Source organism: Crinia signifera, chromosome 2, assembly GCF_055691185.1.
Source record: "Crinia signifera chromosome 2, ASM5569118v1, whole genome shotgun sequence".
NCBI classification, from domain to species: Eukaryota; Metazoa; Chordata; class Amphibia; order Anura; family Myobatrachidae; genus Crinia; species Crinia signifera.
Window position 1 is genome coordinate 25,425,172 of NC_139218.1, and position 21,354 is coordinate 25,446,525.

The following is a 21,354-nucleotide window of genomic DNA, read 5'->3' on the forward strand; positions in this document are numbered from 1 at the left end:
TCCTTGCTACATTATACTGTCAACATCACATTCTTAAGCTTCTAAAACCAAAAACAATATTCTATAAGAAATCACTTTTACAGCTCTGTTCTAAATGATCAGCCATTTTAATAATATTATTATGCAAGTCATGCCTAACAAAATGGCTGCTGCTTCTAACATACAGTATTATAACTGTTTAGCGCAAAGGGAAGGCCTCATACGCAGTGAATAGTACAGTGTGCAACAAGCTAAAGTCATCTGCAGCAATAATAGCGGCAGTCAGGAAAACAGAATATAATAAAAGCATAGATTTATTGATTAGTTGATTTTCTGTATTATCACTGGCAAGGATGTGGAAAGTGATGGGCTTGGCTACTGTGGGCTCCAGTAAATCAGGCCAGTCCATTACAAGACTAGTTTTTAGTTTTAGCTGTAAATGTTTTTCTTCTTGTGTATAGCTAGGATCGGGTGATAGGCAGAGTGTTTTCACCGATTTATAATCATCTTTGTGGGCAGGGCCTTGCAGAGGTCTGCTGTGGGTAAGGGGTTGGTGGAAGTGCTGTGGCAACAGTGAGGCGGGATTTAATTTATATGATGCAGCGACTGTGTGGTTAGTGGTTTGGGTCGTCTGTTGCGATGGTTTGGGAAACCCCTATACAAGGGGCAGGACTCTTGTCTACTTTGGATGTGGGGTCCCTTTTATAGGCTGTGGCAAGGCAACAGTGGGGGGCGGGTCCCTTGTATAGGGGTAGTGGGGTAAATGCCTCTCTCAAGTTTTCTAAAGGTCTTTTATGCAGCACATACTTTTTGTACTAGGTCTCATCTCATCGCAAAACAGAGATGTGATGAGTTGCGATATTGTATACAATAATTGTAATGTGTATGGGCACCTTTAGAGCTGAATATGCATCAGCTCTGCACACGTATCCACAGAGTGGGAGCAACTATACATTTTGTATCAAGGCGTAACTTTGGCCGAGTACCAGAACCCTTAGTCATAAAAAAAGAAACACTGATTACACTTATCGATAAGGTAACACAGCATGACAACATGCACTTATTTATTCATTAGCAACAATGAAATTATCCTGTTCCTGGATGTACCCTTTCTGCAATGTGTTGCTCGCTAATCAGGGCCACCTTGGGGGGGGGGGGGGGGGAGAGAGAGTACTAATTACCCAGGCCCATGTCTGAGAGGGATGCGGTCATCTATTAGAATGAACTTAGGTCTACAGTCATTAGGTCGACCCCACTAGGTCGACTGGCAGGAAGGTCGACCTGACTTAAGGTCGACATGGGCCAAGGTCGACATGACTTAAGGTCGAATTTGCATAAAGGTCGACATGAGGAAGGTCGACTGGTCATAAGGTCGACATGGGTTTTTCACTGTTTTTTGAGCCGACATGTGCCGACAGGCGGTATTTCATGCCCTACCATCCACTAGGGCGTGGTGGGAGAATAAAATAGTGTGCCGAGCGCAGCGAGGCACCGTGCCCGAAGCATTGCGAGCGAAGCGAGCGATGCGAGGGTCCGATTCTCATTGCCAACTGTGTCCATGTCAACTGTGTCGACATTCGGATAAAAAAACAGTGAAAAACCCATGTCGACCTTATGACCAGTCGACCTTCCTCATGTCGACCTGTCGACCTTCCTCATGTTGACCTTTATGCAAATTCGACCTTAAGTCATGTCGACCTTGGCCCATGTCGACCTTAAGTCAGGTCGACCTTCCTGCCAGTCGACCTAGTGGGGTCGACCTAATGACTGTAGACCTAAATGCAGTCTGACGAATGATCCCATTCCGTCTGAGAGGGGCCCAGGGTTATGTCTAAATTGAAGTGGGCTAAGGGACCTCCTGACGTCACAGGGGAGGAGAGGGGCTGGAGAGAGGAGGAGCAAGGTCAGAAGAAGGGTCCCAAACGGACCCTCGCGGGCTCGCTTCCCTTGCCACGCTTCGGGCACGGTGTTTCGCTCCGCTCCACTTGCCACCTGGTTACTAAAGGCAAGCAGTGGTGTCGTGGATAGTGAAGGAGAATGCCCCCCCCCCCCCCCCCCAAGCCTTGCTCCTCCCCCTGGGCGTGGACGGTCCTTTAGCCCACTACAATATTTAGCATCTACAGGGGCTTCAGTGGGGGCAGCTCTTCTCCTCTACTCAGCATACACTGCTCTATGTTGGACTGTAGTGTGTCCACACTGTCCAGGGGGGTACTTATTACTTTTATATCATATATATATATATATATATTTATTCCGAATGAACTGGCACTCCCGGACTTGGCTATAAGCCAAGGTAGCTTGCCCTGGTGCCTGCAATAAGGAACCTTGCAGTTCCAATGATACAAATCCAGACAAAGGGCACTCAGGGACTTCAAGTCAGGTGAAAACAAAGACCTGGTTTATTTCTCAGTCATAAGGTGTGTCAACGTTTCGGGCTCTCCCCCGTCGTCTGTCCTGACGACGGGGGAGACCCCGAAACGTTGACACACCTTATGACTGAGAAATAAACCAGTCCTTGAGTGCCCTTTGTCTGGATATATATATATATATATATATATATATATATATATATATATATATATATATATATTGGCCATGCTTCCCGTTATAGGCCACGCCCCCAGCTAAATAATATGGTTCCGGCCAGTCTCTCTATTGCCCTGTTCCTAATATAAATGTTGCTGCATGACACAGACCCTTCTCTCATCTCACCATGGTTACTCTTCCAGTAGCTGCTTACCAGACAGAGCCCCCCTCCATACATTATTAGACAGCACAGCCTCCGATTCCCCACCCACACCACAGGCAGGGCGCCCCATTTATAACCAACAGGAGTAATGTCTGACCAATCAGACGCAGTGGGCGTGGCTGGACGGAGCACCGTAATCATGCGTGTGCTGCTGTTACCGGATGTTTGTTGCCGTCTCCTAGGAGACTGGTACCCGGACGGATGTGCTGTGTGCAGCAGCAGAACCGTCCAGAAGTAGCAGCAGCAGAGGGAGAGGTGAGTGCAGCACATGAATGTTCATCTCCTTTTATACTAAGAGGAAGTATATCCAACCATGCTAGTGTCTGTCTCCGGGCTCACACTGGCCCACAGGCTGCCATGCCAGTCATAGCTGGTGTTTCCAGCACAGTGGCTGGCAGGGCATGCTGGAACTTGTAGATCCATAAAGATCCTTGTAGATCCATAAAGATCTGGATGGTCTCATGTTTCTCCCAGGTATTGTCAACATGCAACACTTCACCTGCTGTTGAACTACAAAACCCAGCAATCTCTGAAAGGATTTGCTTACCTTGTGGCGTGTCATGCTGGGATTTGTAGTTCCACAGCAGCTGGGAGTCACATGTTGAATACCTGAGTCTCTAACCTGTTCTGTATGACTCCTGCCAGTGACGCTGCATGTGATGTTGCAGCCTGGTGGCTCTTTCTGTAATACGCCTCTGCACACCGCATATAGACCCACACACAGGGCGATATAAGGCTAGGTATATATGGGTAAGCTGGGGGCATACCCTTGCTTTGGGTAGGTAGGTCACTGTGGCGGCTGATCAGAGGCAATTGTTCAGGTGAGATTGTAGCATTTATAGGGGCAGATGTATTAACATTCCTTTAACGTTTGATATTTTTCGTTTCCCACTTCTCCTGCCATAACGTGGAGAAGTGGGCAGCCTTTTCCCCCTTATGTATCAACAGCTAGTTAGTGATTAACGCTAATCGTTAACTCACCTGTCCTTTCTTCTGCATTTCTCTTTTTACGTTCCTTTCCTTCTGCAATGCGCATGTCTTTTTTAAATAACCCATGATTCCTTTGGCCCTTTAATTCACATGTAGTTTTCTCTGTTTTTAATTGGTTGCTAAAATGTAATTTACTTTATTTTTTCTGTTGTTTACTGTATCCTTGCCCGCGGCATCTGTTCCCTCGTCCTACCAACCAACCACAGCAGCTGCTTTCCTGCCCGCAACACCTATACCTCTGACCGCGTCTTGCTTCTTCTCCACTTCTGTATGCCTGCAATAGCAGCTTCCCGTGCCCCTCGGCTGCTGCTTCTTGTGACCCCCAGCCGCTGCATGATAGCCGTTTCCCCTGGCAACAGCAGCCGCCACCATCCCCCTGCCCGCAGCAGCTGCCCCCGTCCCCCTCGGTAGGCTGCATAATAATCTTTCAGTAAAATAAATAAATAAAAGTTAAAAATCACCCCACCAGCTATTGTAGCTGGCAGGGAATCCGTGCGGCAATACGTGGAAGCCGCGGTCAGAGGGGTCCGTGCGGTGATGTGAATTAACTCGGCGGGGTCCCTGCACTGCATTGGAAATAACTAGTGATATCCCCCGGGCGGCGGCGCGGGAAGCGCAGCTGGTTTTGAAACCACTTGCCGCAAGATGATTGGCTGAATCTCAAGCCAATCATCGTGCAGCAAGTGGTTTCAAACCCAGCTGCGCTTCCCGCGCCGCCGCCCGGGGGATATCACTAGTTATTTCCAATGCAGTGCAGGGACCCCGCCGAGTTAATTTACATCACCGCACGGACCCCTCTCTCTGCTATAGCTTCCGGAGCTATCCGGCCACCGCCGCTGCTGCATCTCCTCCCATCCCGACACCAGTAGACAGCATGTTGCTGCTGCCGGCTTCCCTGCACCTCTCCCCCCCTTCGATCCGCCAGCATGCCGACAATTGTCTCCTGTCAGCATGCTGGCACCGGCGGCTGTTGTCCCGCTCCAGTCCCCCCCCCCCCAGCTCTCCGATCGCGCACGTAGGGACCCCGCTGTTTTAATATATGTGCCGCAGGGTCCCCAAGAGAGCGGGGATGCGGCGGGAGGGTTGCCAGAAATAATATTTAAAACACCGGGCGGGCAGATGCTGCTGTCTCTACTTGGTAGCGGAGAGCCGGAGACGCGGCGGGAGAGCTGTCACCTGTGAGAAATCACATTCAAAATACCGGCCGGCCGATGATTGGCTGAGCTCTCTTAGCTCTCAATTGTCGGCATGCTGGCGGATCGAAGGGGGGGAGAGGAGCAAAAAAAAAAAAAACGGCAAAACTAAATAAATGGAATGGGGGGAGAGGTGCAGGGAAGCCGGCAGCAGCAACATGGTGTCTACTGGTGTCGGCATGGGAGGAGATGCGGCGGTGGCAGGATAGCTCCGGAAGCTATAGCGAGGAGGAGGGGGGGTTAAAAACCACCTAACGCCAGCCTGAGGCTGGCGAAGAGAAACAGCGGGCTTAACGTCAGGGAAGGCAATAATACATTGCCTGCGACGTAAAAGCTCATAACTTTAAGCAGGAGGACAGCGCCTGAACGTTAAGTTCAGGGCTGCCTCAGGGGGACGTTAAAAGCCCCTTTCATACATTTCCCCAAAACGTTAAAAAGTCCAATTAGTGGCGTTAAGTGCTACTTAAGCACTTAACACTGCTTCGTACATCTGCCCCATAGTCGCTTGTTGCTAGTGACGCTTCCAGATGACACGGTATATACTTGTGAAGCACACGCTGCCCATTTACAGATGTCTGCGGCACTTTGTCCTCTGACTCCACATTTCTGGATGTGTTCTGTTGTAGTAACCATGGTAACAAACTGTCTAGTACCCACAGCCATCTCCCCTCCCTCTGCCCTGGAGATGAGGATTGTATACCGGATGGCAGTCACTGTGTGTCAGCATTCATGTACTGCATTACCGGAGCTAGTTCTTAAGCAGCATCTACAATCTGATGGCATATTTACTGTACAGTAGATGTCAATATAAATCTATATTTAGTTATCTTGTTTTATTTCATTATTATATTGGTTGCTATTACAATGTATTACTTGTTGTTTCTCAGTAATATTAGAAACTAGTGCATGTAATCAGCATAAATATTACCATGCTTTCTACTTGTTCTGAGCTGGCATGCATTTCTGTTTTTTTGTATTCAGCCCTGTTTGCGCAGGTCCAAATTCACATGCGGGACAATTATCGAAAAAGTGTGCATGTGCGTTGACCGCAATGCTCTTGCGCGAGGCCTGGCAGTGAACGGCTTCTGCAAATATTTATATTTGCCAGCTGAACGCATGGTGATTGACAGGGAGTGGGCGGATCCTGGCTGGGCATTGGCAACAAAAAAAACGGTGGGTGCGCCGTACAAAACGCTGGGAGTGTCAGGCAAAATGCAGGCGTGCTTAAGCCTGCTTGGGGGATGGAGTATGACGTCGGCAGCAGGCTGGATGTGCCTGTATTCAGTGCAGCCTCCCAGTAATTGCTGGGCTATGCAGCGGCTGCAAACCGCGTGGACTAAAAAAAATCTATGCTGAGTGAAATGCGAGTGGTTTCGGCCATAATGGTTTGGATGCGAATGTGCATCAGTACACAGGTCAGAATCAGTGTCCCGATAGCCTGCACACAGATGAGTAGATATATAGCCTGTCGTTATGTGGTTAAATGCTCGGATACCGCTTCCCCCCTATGTAGCGGCTAACACGCTGATGTACCGTAGACGTATGACCAGTCAGTGGCATAAGTCCTCCTTATGGGCGGGTTATGGGACTCCTGCGCTGCGGACATGTGACTGATGGCTGTTGAGCACATAGACGCAGTATTGGCCACATAGGAGACTTATTCGGATTCAGAGTCTGCAACTGTGGGTTACGGTATAAATGGTAGACAATGTCTAGGACTAATGGTCAACAGTAACTAGGTCGACACCTTGAAATGGTCGACATACCCAAGGTTGACATTGACAAAAGTTTGACACAAGTTTTTGATTGACATATACATGGTCGACACGAATAAAGTCGACATGAGTTTTTCGGGGGGGGTTTGTGTCTGTGTCGACATGGTCATCATATAAATGTACCGCATTCCCTTTCATGGCTCATGTGCTTTGGGCACACTATTATATGTCCACCCTATGCCCACTTGGATAGTATGAAAACACACTTTAAAAAAAAAAAAAAAAACCATGAAAAACTCATGTTGACCATTTCAAGGTGTCGACCTAGTCACTGCCGACCATAAGTGGTCGACCTGGGCATTATCTAACCAGTGACCGCATATCGCACCTGTTATAGGGCTGATGCACATTTTAATGGTCTGACTGCAAGTAGATATCTGCCCCCCAGACAATACCTGGCCTGTACAAATCTGCATATGAATTGTGATTGGATCGGTAATCATTATCCACCGGCAAATCCATACGCAGTTCACAAACCATCAAATGATTTTCTGTGCAATTCTAAGTAAGTCTGACCCTACCAGTTATCTGCGACAGAGACCGGCTGATCGATGCCGGCGATGACATCACACTCACTTCCTTTATTACGCCTGGCCACGCCTGCGTTTTTCTGACACTCCCAGAAAACATCCGGTTACCACCCCAAATGCCGGCTTCCTGTGAGTCAAACTGGTGGGGGATTGCGACTACAATCCATATGCTATTTGGGCTCATGCATGTGCAAGCATTTGATATTCGAACAAACTGCAAATTTGCATAGCAGCGATCAATTCTGAATCGGGCCCTGGTTTTAATTTGTATCCTTGTTACACAGACATTGTATAAACTGAAATGCTTTTTTCCCCAGCACAGAAATGGTGCGTTTACACGTGAAACACAGCGATGAGAGCCAGTTCCTGTATGATACAACCGTCAGCGTTCCTGTGGAGGACCTGGTGAAGCAAGTGGCAGCCATTTATAATGGGAGGCTTAAAGTGAATCGTATATGTGCAGGTGGGTCTGGGGAGGAGGCGTTCCGTGTGCGTCTGGGGAGGAGGCGTTCCGTGTGCGTCTGGGGAGGAGGCGTTCCGTGTGCGTCTGGGGAGGTGGCGTTCCGTGTGCGTCTGGGGAGGTGGCATTCCGTGTGCGTCTGGGGAGGTGGCGTTCCGTGTGCGTCTGGGGAGGAGGCGTTCCGTGTGCGTCTGGGGAGGAGGCGTTCCGTGTGCGTCTGGGGAGGAGGCGTGTGGAGCGTTATGTGTGTGTTATTGATTCATCAACTTCAATATTTTATATAAAGTTACCCATCATAAGAACTCAGACTATTGAATCCCAGCTAGTTTTTGTCAGTACTTGTTCTTAGTGAAAAGAGGGGCTGAGAATTGCCCCAAAATGATAACAAAAAGCCCATATGCTTGAGTGCATGCCTCAAAACATTGTGCCATCAAGAAGAAGGCACCTGGGTCCTGCCTTAAATTAGGGGTGTGTCCACTCATCCCAGCAGTCTCTCTACAGCAGTGATTGCCAAACCACGGTGCCCTAGAACAGCGGTTCCCAACCTTTTTTCTCTCCTGTACCCTGATGTCTGAGTGCACCATGGGTAGCTCCCAGTGGATTGCTGGTTGGGCAAAAGCACAAGGAGACACTGATGACGCTGCAGACGGAAGCGGAAGTGACGTGACTATGTTCATCTCCATCGCAATGGGAGACTGCTCCTGCCATCGGGAGAATTCTTCCTCTTCTTGTGCCAGGACCAATATTCTTTTCAAGTATCCCCCCCCCCCCCCAACAGGTCTGCAGCGTACCCCCAGGGTTACACGTAACCCAGGTTGGGAACCACTGCCCTAGAGTATCAGCATTTTTTCCAAGTGCCCGTAGGATAAAAAAAATAAATAAAAAATATGTAGATCATCTTAAATTAAGTAAATTGTGCCCAACTGCCATTTTTAGGCTCATTTATGTGGCATTGTACAGGTTTTTTTTTTTGCTTCTTATGTCCACATGATTTATGATTGCCAGCCACTGGTTTGCCTATCAATTTGACCATAAATAATCTGATTTGGTCCTGGGCCCCTAATCCAAGGCACCCCTGCAACAGCATCCCGGCACCCCAGGATATCTAGGAACACCATTTCGGGAACCACTGCTCTACAGCAACAGTTCTCACCTTGAAAAAGCTGTGAAAAAGGACAGCGGAATGCGTCGGTGCCTAGGACAGCAACCTGCCAGCCCGCGTTCTTGGTCCATGACACACTCCACCTATTAGACTCCAGAACCTGCCATTTCACCATATTATAGAGAGGGCAAATGGGTCATAAAATCCACTCCACAGATCTTCCTCCTGTGGTCTTCTGCCATTCGTGCCCATACAAGGAACCGTGCTTTTGTGACGACAAGCGGATTCTAAGAACCCCAGGATTCCTCCAGTGGTGAGATTACATCTACTCCATTGTTCTACAGGTGGAACTTTGTGCAAAAAAGGAATCATCTGATTTGTCTATTGAGGGACCGGCCACATTTACATGGATGAACTCCTGATACATCTCCTAAAGCCATACTGATATAAATATTTGTGCTTAAAGTATTGATACATTTTATGTATATTACATTTGCATTTTTGTACGTTAATAAATGTTTTTAATATAGTTTTAAAAAGTATTTCAGACAATCCCACTAATTATTTGAAAGTGCTGCTATTTGTGTTTTCACTTTTGTGTTGTACTCTAGGGGCCAGATTCTCTAAGCTTCAAAAGTGATAAAATGGAGAGTGATAAACAGCCAGCCAATCAGCTCCCGTCTGACATTTTTCAAACACAGTCTGTGACATGGGAGGTAGGAGCTGATTGGCTGGCTGATTATCACTCTCCATTTTATCACTTTTGAAGCTTATAGAATCTGGCCCTATATCTTGAAGGGCTTGACTATCCCCTTCCCCTAGCAGCTGCACATTATAGCGCCTGAATCCCGTACCTTTGGTAATTGTTTCATGATCTGCCTCACCCTGCTACCCTCTGCATCCCCCTGCCAGCCACTGCTTCAACTTCTCCCACTGTGTTTCCCTGTCATACACTGCCTTCCTAGCCTCTCACTGCCTCTTCCTGCCATCCTGTGCCTCCCTGCCTTCACAGCAGGTATAAACTTTAACATTCGCATGAATATATTAAATAAACACCTGCAGGGCAGGGACTCTGAAAGGAGCTTATCTCTGCAATTGTGTATGAAATTAAGCGCTTGCATTTACGGTACGTTCACTTGTTTTGCGCCTTTGTATGTGCTGTCTGCTGATATTCTGAGGTGACGCACTGGGGTCCTGTAATGATATTTATTGTCTGACAGAGCAAAATAGTTTGAGAACTCCTGATCTACAGAATAGAAGTCATGTGACTGTGCAGTGGGAGGGGCCTCCTGCCTTCCCTCTGCAGCTCGCAAGTAGGACGGCAGGATAGTGCCTGACTGGAAAATGCTGTATTCTTTGTTCCTATTAAATGAAATATCAGGCTGCAAACATTCCACCCACCGGCTACTTACACGGGGGGATCTCTGTCTTGTAGTATTATTTACCTCCTTATCATGCTAGTCATTTTGGGGATACGGTCATTGGGTCACCAGCATGATTGTCGACATGCAGTTAGGTCGTCATGAGTCTAGGTCGACATGCAGAAAGGTTGACATTGGCTAGGTCGACATGTCGACCTAACCCATGTCGAAGTAATGACTGTCGACCAACTTGCTGGTGACCAACTGATCCACACCCGTAATTTTTATTTCTACGAACATTTATATTGTTCCTCTGCAGCGTATATACTGGCTGCTTTTGCATGCAGCCCGCAGATGTCAGACCGCTTTATTTTAACGTTGCAATTTAGATTACAGTTTAAACACAACCCACTACATCTCTCCGCCCATGTTACATCTGCCCCACCCGCTGCGCAACATGGCATTGCCTATTTGTGCACTTTTTTGCTTTGCTAATAAAGATGAATCTTTGTCACATTGTGGATGCAGCAAGGGGAAACTTGTGACTCTTTCAGTGTCAGTGACCTGTCTGTTACCTGCTGTTGCAGAGATGGAGGAACTGGCAGAACACGGCATCACGATGCCCCCCAATATGCAGGGCCTGACGGATGAACAGATTCAGGAGCTGAAACTGAAGGATGAGTGGGAAACCAAGTGCGAGCCCAGCGGGGGAAGTGTATTCAAAAAGGATGAGATCGGAAGACGAAACGGACGTGGTAATAATCTCGTGGGGTTACACAAGTCTGTACTGTATTACATACTGGTATCTTGCTCCGTGTCTGCCGCAGTGCAGATCCTGACAGCCAGGGGGATGTGTTACCCACAGTACTGCTAGTAACGCTGACTGACACTCCTGTCTGGGTTATCCCGCGCTCTCTATGATCTCTCTGGATCACGTCAATTAGGGTAGATTTCTGCCTATAGGGTGATTGGCAAAGTCATCTATATTTTATATATTTATTTTTCAGCACCAAACGAGAATATGAAGAAGGTTCTGCAGAAGACAATGGAAGAAGCAAAAGCTCTGTTATCCAAGGTATTATCGCTTTACTTCACTTTGCTTGTTGTTGTTCTGTGTAATGCAGGCCATGTGTTGTGCCGGATACAGTGTGCGATATGGCAAGGTGCGTATGCAATGCACAATCGATCTCCTTACTGTGTCCCGGCCATGACAGACACAGGGATATTTCTTATGATGATTTGTACGCAGCAGACCTGCCTGAGCTGTGGTGACGCACTACATATTGCAGCATCCACCGTCGGTAGTACTCAGGTGACCTAACAGCAGTTGTTTCTCAATATCTTCTGGATCTTTGTCTAGAAACAAGTTGAGGCCAATGTTTGCGTAACGGCGGATATGGTGAAAGACGCCTTGGACCAGCTGAGAGGTGCTGTAATGATTGTGTACCCCATGGGGCTGCCTCCTCATGACCCCATCCGGATGGAGTTTGAAAACAATGAAGACCTCTCTGGAACTCAGGTATGCACCTGTGTACAGGACGCTCCCATCCGGGAGTTCTGTCGCTGATTTGTAGCTGTTGTCCTGTACCTCGCGCCGCGCTATAAAGGACAGCAGCCATTGCATATATGTGTGTATATTTGTGTTCTACTATTTTGGTTTGAAATGATGTCATTCTTGGAACCTGGGGGGCAAATGTATTAGGCCTGGAGAAGTGGAAGGTGATAACACAGCAGCCACTCAGCTCCTAACTGTAATTTTGCCAATCCAGTCTAAAGCATGAAAGTTAGGAGCTGATTGGCTAGTGCATTATCAGCTTTCGCTTTATCACTTCACCAGGCTTAATACATCTGCCCCATAATTACAAAAATAATCAGAGGGACTGTACCGTCATACTGTAACCAGTGGTGGCTCCCACCTTTCTGTAGGATAGGGGGGCTCCTGCTGGCCGCACCTCACTCCCCTCCACCAGATCCCACTCCCCGCTACAGTCCAGGGACCCAGCACCTGTACAATGCACTGACTGCATCAGCTGCAGCCCATAGAAGCCAGATAGGGGTGCACAGTGAGGCAGGGAGTGGCTTCCTACAGGAAGTCAGGTTTTTGCCTCTAACAATCCAGACTGGCAGTCCTGGAGAGAGGTGACACCTCCCAATGGGATTGCCTTACTGCGGGTGACTGGCAGGTAGGACTTCTAATAGGAAGTCACAGTAAAGCCAGTGTAGTCTCATGGACTACTGTACATCTGGCTTCACTAAGGCTGAACAAGGTGGCAGATTTTACTGGGGGGCTGCAGTAATGCAACCCACAGGTAAAAACCACCACTGAATATAACCCAGAATAATGGCAGCAAATCCACAAATACCATTCATCATGATAGCTTAGCAGTGATACCTTATTGCAGTTAATTCTGTACCATCCCGGCTGGCTGGGATCCGGCTCCCCAGTGCTGTAATATGCTGAGTGTGTCTTGTGCCAGAGGAATTCCGAGATTCCCAAGCTGCCTGTATGGGAGGTACAGCCTGTGTGGCTGATGTCTCAGTGAGACAGGATATCAGTGAGGGGAACTATGCAGATTCTGATCAGACATTGTCGCTTGTGCTGGATGTATTAGATGTAATATCTCTTGCAGCTCATCTGGCCAGTACTGTATTTCCCTGTGTTGTACTTGGATTGGTTTCCAGACTCTGATATTCGTCTGACTTCTCTTCGATTCTGAAGTTCAAACGTTCCTGTCTGGACTATGTTTACACTGTTTAAACATCTCTTCTAGTAAATTAGAATCTGGGGTGGTTTAATCTGTCCCTCAACCTAGGTGTTATTAGCAGCTTTCTCCACCAGAGGGCAGAACACACTCTACATTTAGTTTTCTTGTTTCCTCCATACTCATGGGCAATAATGTCCCACGCTGTGTATCTAGGTCTGTGTACTCTCCACTCACCAGGTTGCTCTTATCTGTCCGTGCCCTGATCTCTTCTGTTCCAGGAGGTTTGGCCCGTGAGCAGTAACAGGACCAAGAAGCAAATACCATTTATATGACACTTGTTGCATCATCACAGAGTGCCCCAAAAAATGCAGGCGGCTCCTGGCCGTTGGGATGGAGGGACGCTGATGTCACCAGCAGCCCTGATCTCACCACAGCCATCGCAGCTCCGAATAAGTCTCCGCTAACGTGGCACCGCACATGGGGGAAGGGGGGTCACATTCGCAGCCATGCACAGAGGTGGAATTTCACTCGGGTGGGGAGGCGACTGCCTGATTGCTTTGCTCTGAAGATTCTCAGCGATCAGATCTGAATTAGCCCCATTGTGTTTAGATTGAATGGTGCATGAAGTTGAATAGTGAAGTTGTTGATCTGCGCTGTGTATTTTAGGCCGGGCAGATGGTCATTGAGGAACCCAGTGCCCAGCTGTGGTGGGCTGGTAAGGAACTCCTGAGAAAGAAGAAACTCGGAGACTACATCGGCAAAAACGAGAAAACGAAAATCATTGTGAAGATCCAAAAGGTGACACTGACTGTATACATCCACCATCTAGATCCATGCATAGAACTGTATTTGTTCTACACTGTCCTGTACATTACCAGAGAGGCCAAGGACTGGCATCCGATTGTCATTTATGGTATCAGGGAGAAGGCTCTGAGAGTCTAATTTGGCAACTGCCCCCTCTGAGGGGGGGGGGGGGGGAGGGCAGGGGTGAGCCGGGTCTCTGCAGATTCCAATAAATCGGTATGGAATCTGCAATAACGGCCTCTCAAAAATGCCTGGAGACACACTGTACAGGTCGTACTAGACCTCTAGCATCTGTCCAGGGAAAGAGCCCGTCCACCGCTACCTGGAAGTTCGGATTCCGGGAGCACTGATGCACTCTGAGCATGTAAATCCCCCTGGCAACGAGCATGTTACCACTGGCAACGCGCATGTAACCACTGGCAACAAACACTTAGATAAAAAATATATATAATTAATGTATGGGGGTAACGGCCACTTATGTATTGGCCTAGGGCGGCTTGAACCCTTAATCAGGCCCTGTCGAGTCCTATGATTTACATAGAATTTGACAGGAGATGGGAACCTCCTTTTCTTTTCCCCATCTAGTCTGCTCCTTACTATCCCAGCTGGTCATTCTGTGGTCTCCATCACAGCCCATAACTTATATTCCAATGCACCCACCCAGAGGGCATATGGAGCCCCAGCACAGGAGCCGGTGATGTACAGATGTTTCTACGTACATGTGGCCAACTTTCCCATTACACAGCCCTTCTAGTACAGCCGTGCCAGGCTCCTTATTTTAGACTTTTTCTGTTAAATATCATCTAGCAAAACTAAGCACATACGACGCACAAGCAACTTCTGCTGATTAAAATGCTGCATATAAGTTTAATCAGCAGAGGGTGCTTGTGTGTCCTAATCACCACTTTTAGAAATAAGCTGCTGTTTAATGGAAAAAGTCACAAAAAGATGGGCGGGGTTACAGATCACAGGGAGCTTTATACGTTCTGTATAACGCGACTTGTATCACATGGAAGCTAGATGAACTATGCCCAGATGGGCACCCTGTGGTCTCCAGCAGAGCCCGTAGCCTCTCTTCTAGAACACAGATTATAGGGTGACTGTAACGTCTCTCTGTGTCTCACCGATGTAGAGGGGACAAGGTGCACCAGCCCGGGAGCCGGTGATATCGGAGGAGGAGCAGAAGAAAATGATGATGTATTACCACAGGCGGCAGGAAGAACTTAAGGTGACCTATTCCCTGCCATAGGCTACTATGTATTTCTGTAAAGTAACGCGGGGCACATGTAACCATTCATTCGGTGCTGAAGCAGTAATATACGTGGGGAGCACTCAATAAATCACTCATACAGGAGAGGAAAACTGTCCTAACAGGAAGAAGACACATTGGGGAAAATTTACTAAGATGTGTATTCTACTTCACATGTGATGTTGCTATGGGCAACCAATCAGAATCTACTTCTTATTTATTTTGCACCCTCCAGAAAATGGTAGACAGGATCTGATTGGTCGCCCATAGCAACATCACATATGAAGTAGAATACACATCTTAGTAAATTTCCCCCATAGGTTCGGGGCATCTAAATGGGTCTCTCATCCGCTCACAACTTGCACTAAGGTTTAAGCACTTCCCAGTCTTGTCCATCTTTACAGCTGCATACGCATCTTTAAGTGGCCATCTTGGCCGCGTTGTGTGTCAGCACACCCAGAGCGCACACTTGCCTTACTTTCGCTGCAACTGCACTACCCCCCCCCCCCCCCCCTCAAACCTTGGGCCCCACCCCTTGTTGTAGGGAGTGACCAGGATAATTCGCCTGAAAATCAAGGACTGACATCACGGAGAGGCGCGCATGCTACTAACACGAGGACTGACATCACGGAGAGGCGCGCATGCTACTAACACGAGGACTGACATCACGGAGAGGCGCGCATGCTACTAACACGAGGACTGACATCACGGAGAGGCGCGCATACTACTAACACGAGGACTGACATCACGGAGAGGCATGCATGCTACTAACATGAGGACTCGTATCACAGAGAGGCGCGCATGCTACTAACACGAGGACTGACATCACGGAGAGGCGCGCATACTACTAACACGAGGACTGACATCACGGAGAGGCATGCATGCTACTAACATGAGGACTCGTATCACAGAGAGGCGCGCATGCTACTAACAAGAGTACTGACATCACGGAGAGGCGCGCATGCTACTAACACAGGGACTCGCATCACGGAGAGGCGCGCATGCTACTAACACGAGGACTGACATCACGGAGAGGCGCGCATGCTACTAACACGAGGACTGACATCACGGAGAGGCGCGCATGCTACTAACACGAGGACTGACATCACGGAGAGGCGCGCATGCTACTAACACGAGGACTGACATCACGGAGAGGCGCGCATGCTACTAACACGAGGACTGACATCACGGAGAGGCGCGCATGCTACTAACACGAGGACTGACATCACGGAGAGGCGCGCATGCTACTAACACGAGGACTGACATCACGGAAAGGCGCGCATGCTACTAACACGAGGACTGACATCACAGAGAGGCGCGCATGCTACTAACACGAGGACTGACCTCACGGAGAGGCGCGCATGCTACTAACACGAGGACTGACATCACAGAGAGGCGCGCATGCTACTAACACGAGGACTGACCTCACGGAGAGGCGCGCATGCTACTAACACGAGGACTGACATCACGGAGAGGCATGCATGCTACTAACATGAGGACTCGTATCACAGAGAGGCACGCATGCTACTAACATGAGGACTCGTATCACAGAGAGGCGCGCATGCTACTAACAAGAGGACTGACATCATGGAGAGGCGCGCATGCTACTAACAAGACGTCTGACATCACGGAGAGGCACGCATGCTACTAACATGAGGACTTGTATCACGGAGAGGCGAGCATGCTACTAACATGAGGACTGACATCACGGAGAGGTGCGCATGCTACTAACACGAGGACTGACATCACGGAGAGGCGCGCATGCTACTAACACGAGGACTCGTATCACGGAGAGGCGCGCATGCTACTAACATGAGGACTCGTATCACGGAGAGGCACGCATGCTACTAACATGAGGACTCACATCATGGAGAGGCGCGCATGCTACTAACACGAGGACTGACATCACGGAGAGGCGCGCATGCTACTAACACGAGGACTGACATCACGGAGAGGCATGCATGCTACTAACATGAGGACTCGTATCACAGAGAGGCACGCATGCTACTAACATGAGGACTCGTATCACAGAGAGGCACGCATGCTACTAACATGAGGACTTGTATCACGGAGAGGCGAGCATGCTTCTAACACGAGGACTGACATCACGGAGAGGCGCGCATGCTACTAACACGAGGACTGACATCACGGAGAGGCGCGCATGCTACTAACACGAGGACTGACATCACAGAGAGGCGCGCATGCTACTAACACGAGGACTGACATCACAGAGAGGCGCGCATGCTACTAACATGAGGACTCGTATCACGGAGAGGCACGCATGCTACTAACATGAGGACTCGTATCACGGAGAGGCACGCATGCTACTAACATGAGGACTCACATCATGGAGAGGCGCGCATGCTACTAACACGAGGACTGACATCACGGAGAGGCATGCATGCTACTAACATGAGGACTCGTATCACAGAGAGGCACGCATGCTACTAACATGAGGACTCGTATCACGGAGAGGCGCGCATGCTACTAACACGAGGACTGACATCACGGAGAGGCGCGCATGCTACTAACACGAGGACTGACATCACAGAGAGGCGCGCATGCTACTAACACTAGGACTCGTATCACGGAGAGGCGCGCATGCTACTAACATGAGGACTCGGATCACGGAGAGGCACGCATGCTACTAACATGAGGACTCACATCATGGAGAGGCGCGCATGCTACTAACATGAGGACTCGTATCACGGAGAGGCGCGCATGCTACTAACACGAGGACTGACATCACGGAGAGGCGCGCATGCTACTAACACGAGGACTGACATCACGGAGAGGCGTGCATGCTACTAACACGAGGACTGACATCACGGAGAGGCGCGCATGCTACTAACACGAGGACTGACATCACGGAGAGGCACGCATGCTACTAACACGAGGACTCGTATCACGGAGAGGCGCGCATGCTACTAACACGAGGACTGACATCACGGAGAGGCGCGCATGCTACTAACACGAGGACTGACATCACGGAGAGGCGCGCATGCTACTAACACGAGGACTGACATCACGGAGAGGCGCGCATGCTACTAACACGAGGACTGACATCACGGAGAGGCGCGCATGCTACTAACACGAGGACTGACATCACGGAGAGGCGCGCATGCTACTAACACGAGGACTCGTATCACGGAGAGGCGCGCATGCTACTAACATGAGGACTCGTATCACGGAGAGGCACGCATGCTACTAACATGAGGACTCGTATCACGGAGAGGCGCGCATGCTACTAACAAGAGGACTGACATCACGGAGAGGCGCGCATGCTACTAACACGAGGACTGACATCACGGAGAGGCGCGCATGCTACTAACACGAGGACTGACATCACGGAGAGGCGCGCATGCTACTAACACGAGGACTGACATCACGGAGAGACGCGCATGCTACTAACACGATGACTCATATCACGGAGAGGCGCGCATGCTACTAACACGATGACTCATATCACGGAGAGGCGCGCATGCTACTAACACGAGGACTGACATCACGGAGAGGCACGCATGCTACTAACACGAGGACTGACATCACGGAGAGGCACGCATGCTACTAACACGAGGACTTGTATCACGGAGAGGCGCGCATGCTACTAACACGAGGACTGACATCACGGAGAGGCGCGCATGCTACTAACACGAGGACTGACATCACAGAGAGGCGCGCATGCTACTAACACGAGGACTGACATCACGGAGAGGCGCGCATGCTACTAACACGAGGACTAAAAACCACTGAGACCATATACAGTCATTATATCCTGAAGCCGGTGATTTATGGCGATAGTTTCCCATCTGCAGACGTACTCTTCCATACGTGTTATGAAGGTGGTCATACATTGCTGCGATGTCTCAGCCAGACGATACCCAGCGAGCCGCCCGGAAAGGGACACATCACACATCACAATTTGTTGTGATGGATAGAATGCAACTTTGCTCCTGACCCACTGCCGGGAGGGAGGTCCGAGGCTGGGGACCGCGCATCGGACCCGAGGGGACATCAAACTGACCCGATTCGCCAAATTCGGCCCAGTGTATGGAAGCCTTGTGATGCGCACCGGCAGAGGAATGTCCTATATAGGCAGTCACTATGCATGAAAGGCATAAGCCAGGCGGATGTTATATACCGCACCTAGGAGCCTGACCAGAGGCTCCTCCCCCAGCAATCTACACAACATATAATAACAACCCTTCGCTATTATTAATAAGAAAACCAGTGCTGTTACTGTCCATTTAAGTGGGCGATGTATGCGTCTTTTTAAAGGTCAGAAGTAGGGGAGTTGTCCTCACCAGCCAATCAGCTTGTGGATACTATTTTATACAAAGTACTAGATAAATGATAGCTAGGATATGATTGGTTGTTATAGGAAACGCCTCTTCTTCTTTCCTCGAATGAGAAGGACGGGGAACATAAAACTGTCATAAAAATGTATCCCTTCTTTGGTCACTGAGATTCTGTACCCAGTGCAGGAACACCGGCGCCATCTGTATAACTTCTTCCTATGGTGGATAGATTCTAACCTCCGATCGTATTGTTACTGTTACAGAAACTGGAAGAGGACGAGGATGCGTCCTACCTGAACGCAGATTGGGCGGACAGCAGCTCTTTAAAAAGACAGTTTCAGGGTGTAAAAGATATAAAATGGGGACCAAGATGAACCGGCTTCATCATCTGCAAGTGTTTGACCCCCTAATACATTGACCTGTTCATTTGTCTTCTCCTTCCCATATAATATATTAATAAATTATCTTTTGCCTACAGTGTCGTGTGGTTCCAGTTTACAGATCTACAGTGTCTAGTTCAGGGTTGTCTAAACTATGGCCCTCCAGCTGTTGTGAAACTACAAGTCCCATCATGCCTTGCCACAGTTATGCTATTAGGGAATGGTAAAACTATGGCAAGGCATGCTGGGATGTGTAGTTTTACAACAGCTGGAGGGCCGCAGTTTGGCCATGCCTGGTCTAGATAGACAGTCATTAGGTCTACCCCCAAAATGTTGACCTAAAAAGGTCCGTCTGTTTAATAATCCGCAACCAGTCGGGTGGATCGGTGATCATTGCTGTCAGTGGTGCTCAGGTTATTTCATAGTATGGTTCTTTGGGCCTGATTCAGACCTGGTTATGTTCACAGCCTAGGGAACATGTAAATGCTGCCCGCCTCCATGCCGATTGCATCCGTTCCCTAGCATGCAAGTGTTGGCATACACATCCGCTTGCATGCGGAAGAGAAATCATTCAGGGTGGGTGCTGATGTCATTTGATGCCAACCGCCCGCCCCGAGCAGGCATTGCCACGTCTGCGTTCGCAGGGGAACACCCTGTGTTTTTATGGGCACACACACTGTCCGTAACGTACGTGTCTGAAACTGTCCCTTTATATGTAAAACTGATCTCTACTGACCCCTACCTGTCATTCTGTGGCAGCGCATGCGTCATATATTCTACTGGCTGTCTATAAATGTTGGCTATGCTGAAAACGGGTTTTTCACTATGTTTCCAGATGTTTTGACAAAGTTTTTTTGGGGGGGAATCCTACTAGGTAGCCTGAAAAAAAAATCCATAAGTTTGAGAAAACACACCAGTTCAGTGACGACTCTGCCCTCACGTTTGTGTCATTGAAGATATTGTCTTGCCTGCCTGAGACAGGGGAAACAAAATCCCTGCTAAACCAGGGCTCATAACGGGTTTTCAGGGACAATAAGATAGCCAAGACTTGTGATAGTGGCTGGGGTCAGTTTTCTTATTGTACTGTAGGGGGCACAAGATTTCTTTCCATGATACATATACTTGTGCGACTTATTAGAACATTAAGCCGCATGCGATTTCCCTTGAACTTTCTGGACGGCAGGATCACATAGTTTACATCATATGCATTCTTTTTCATATGATGTATCGTATGCGATTAAAGTCATGGCTGCCCGATACGATACATCATTATGGCAGCCATGGTAGATTCTGGCTCCGATCCGATGCGCGCAGGACCGTGTATCAGAATCTGAGGTAAATCACATGCGATTTGACACTTTCACCCGATTTCTCGTGTCGATGTGTCAGAATCTGGTGAAAAAGGGCCCAAATCGCACTAACGTATGGGCACCATTATAAAGCAAATTGTTTATATCATGACGTTCCCTGACAGCTATGCTTCACGGACACGGTCACATATGACATCAATAGTAAATCTATGTCCTCTATAAACATAAAGCAGATCTTTGATGTGTAACGCCTGATTTTTTCTGGGCTATTACGAAAAAACATTTTTTTGCCCCAAGAAATGCCCACATTGTGCCAGAGGGAAAATATTATATAGGTTGAGTTCCCTAACTCAAGCTGTGAAATCAGAATATGACTTACCTGGGCTCTAATGATCCACCCGATCTGTCAGGTCCCCCACGTCATAGCTCTCCGCTCACAGGCCTCCCCTCCCCAGCTGCGGCACATGTT

General features: G+C 48.7%; 1 protein-coding gene across 2 annotated transcripts; it reads left to right on the forward strand.

The window, feature by feature from the left end:
• Window positions 1-2,851: 2,851 nt before the first annotated feature.
• CFAP298 (cilia and flagella associated protein 298) lies at window positions 2,852-19,672 on the forward strand. 2 transcript variants are annotated; one of them, XM_083171826.1, is made up of 8 exons: window positions 2,852-2,983; window positions 7,539-7,679; window positions 10,727-10,894; window positions 11,147-11,214; window positions 11,500-11,658; window positions 13,511-13,642; window positions 14,781-14,876; window positions 19,459-19,672. In XM_083171826.1, exons 2-8 carry the CDS (start codon window positions 7,541-7,543, stop codon window positions 19,567-19,569), a joined length of 873 nt encoding a protein of 290 aa, XP_083027952.1. In that variant the 5' UTR covers window positions 2,852-2,983; window positions 7,539-7,540; the 3' UTR covers window positions 19,570-19,672. The 2 variants fall into 2 exon arrangements, with proteins under 2 accessions (XP_083027952.1, XP_083027951.1); XM_083171825.1 differs by having other exon boundaries at window positions 2,853-2,983; window positions 7,534-7,679.
• Window positions 19,673-21,354: the final 1,682 nt, after the last annotated feature.

What these genes read in the sequence shown, in the direction of transcription:
- CFAP298 (XM_083171826.1), top strand. Translation starts at nt 7,541, where the DNA reads ATGGTGCGTTTACACGTGAAACACAGCGATGAGAGCCAGTTCCTGTAT. An exon ending in AAGACCTCTCTGGAACTCAG is followed by an intron (nt 11,659 to 13,510) that starts GTATGCACCTGT and finishes TGTGTATTTTAG; the next exon opens with GCCGGGCAGATGGTCATTGA. An exon ending in GGCGGCAGGAAGAACTTAAG is followed by an intron (nt 14,877 to 19,458) that starts GTGACCTATTCC and finishes TTACTGTTACAG; the next exon opens with AAACTGGAAGAGGACGAGGA.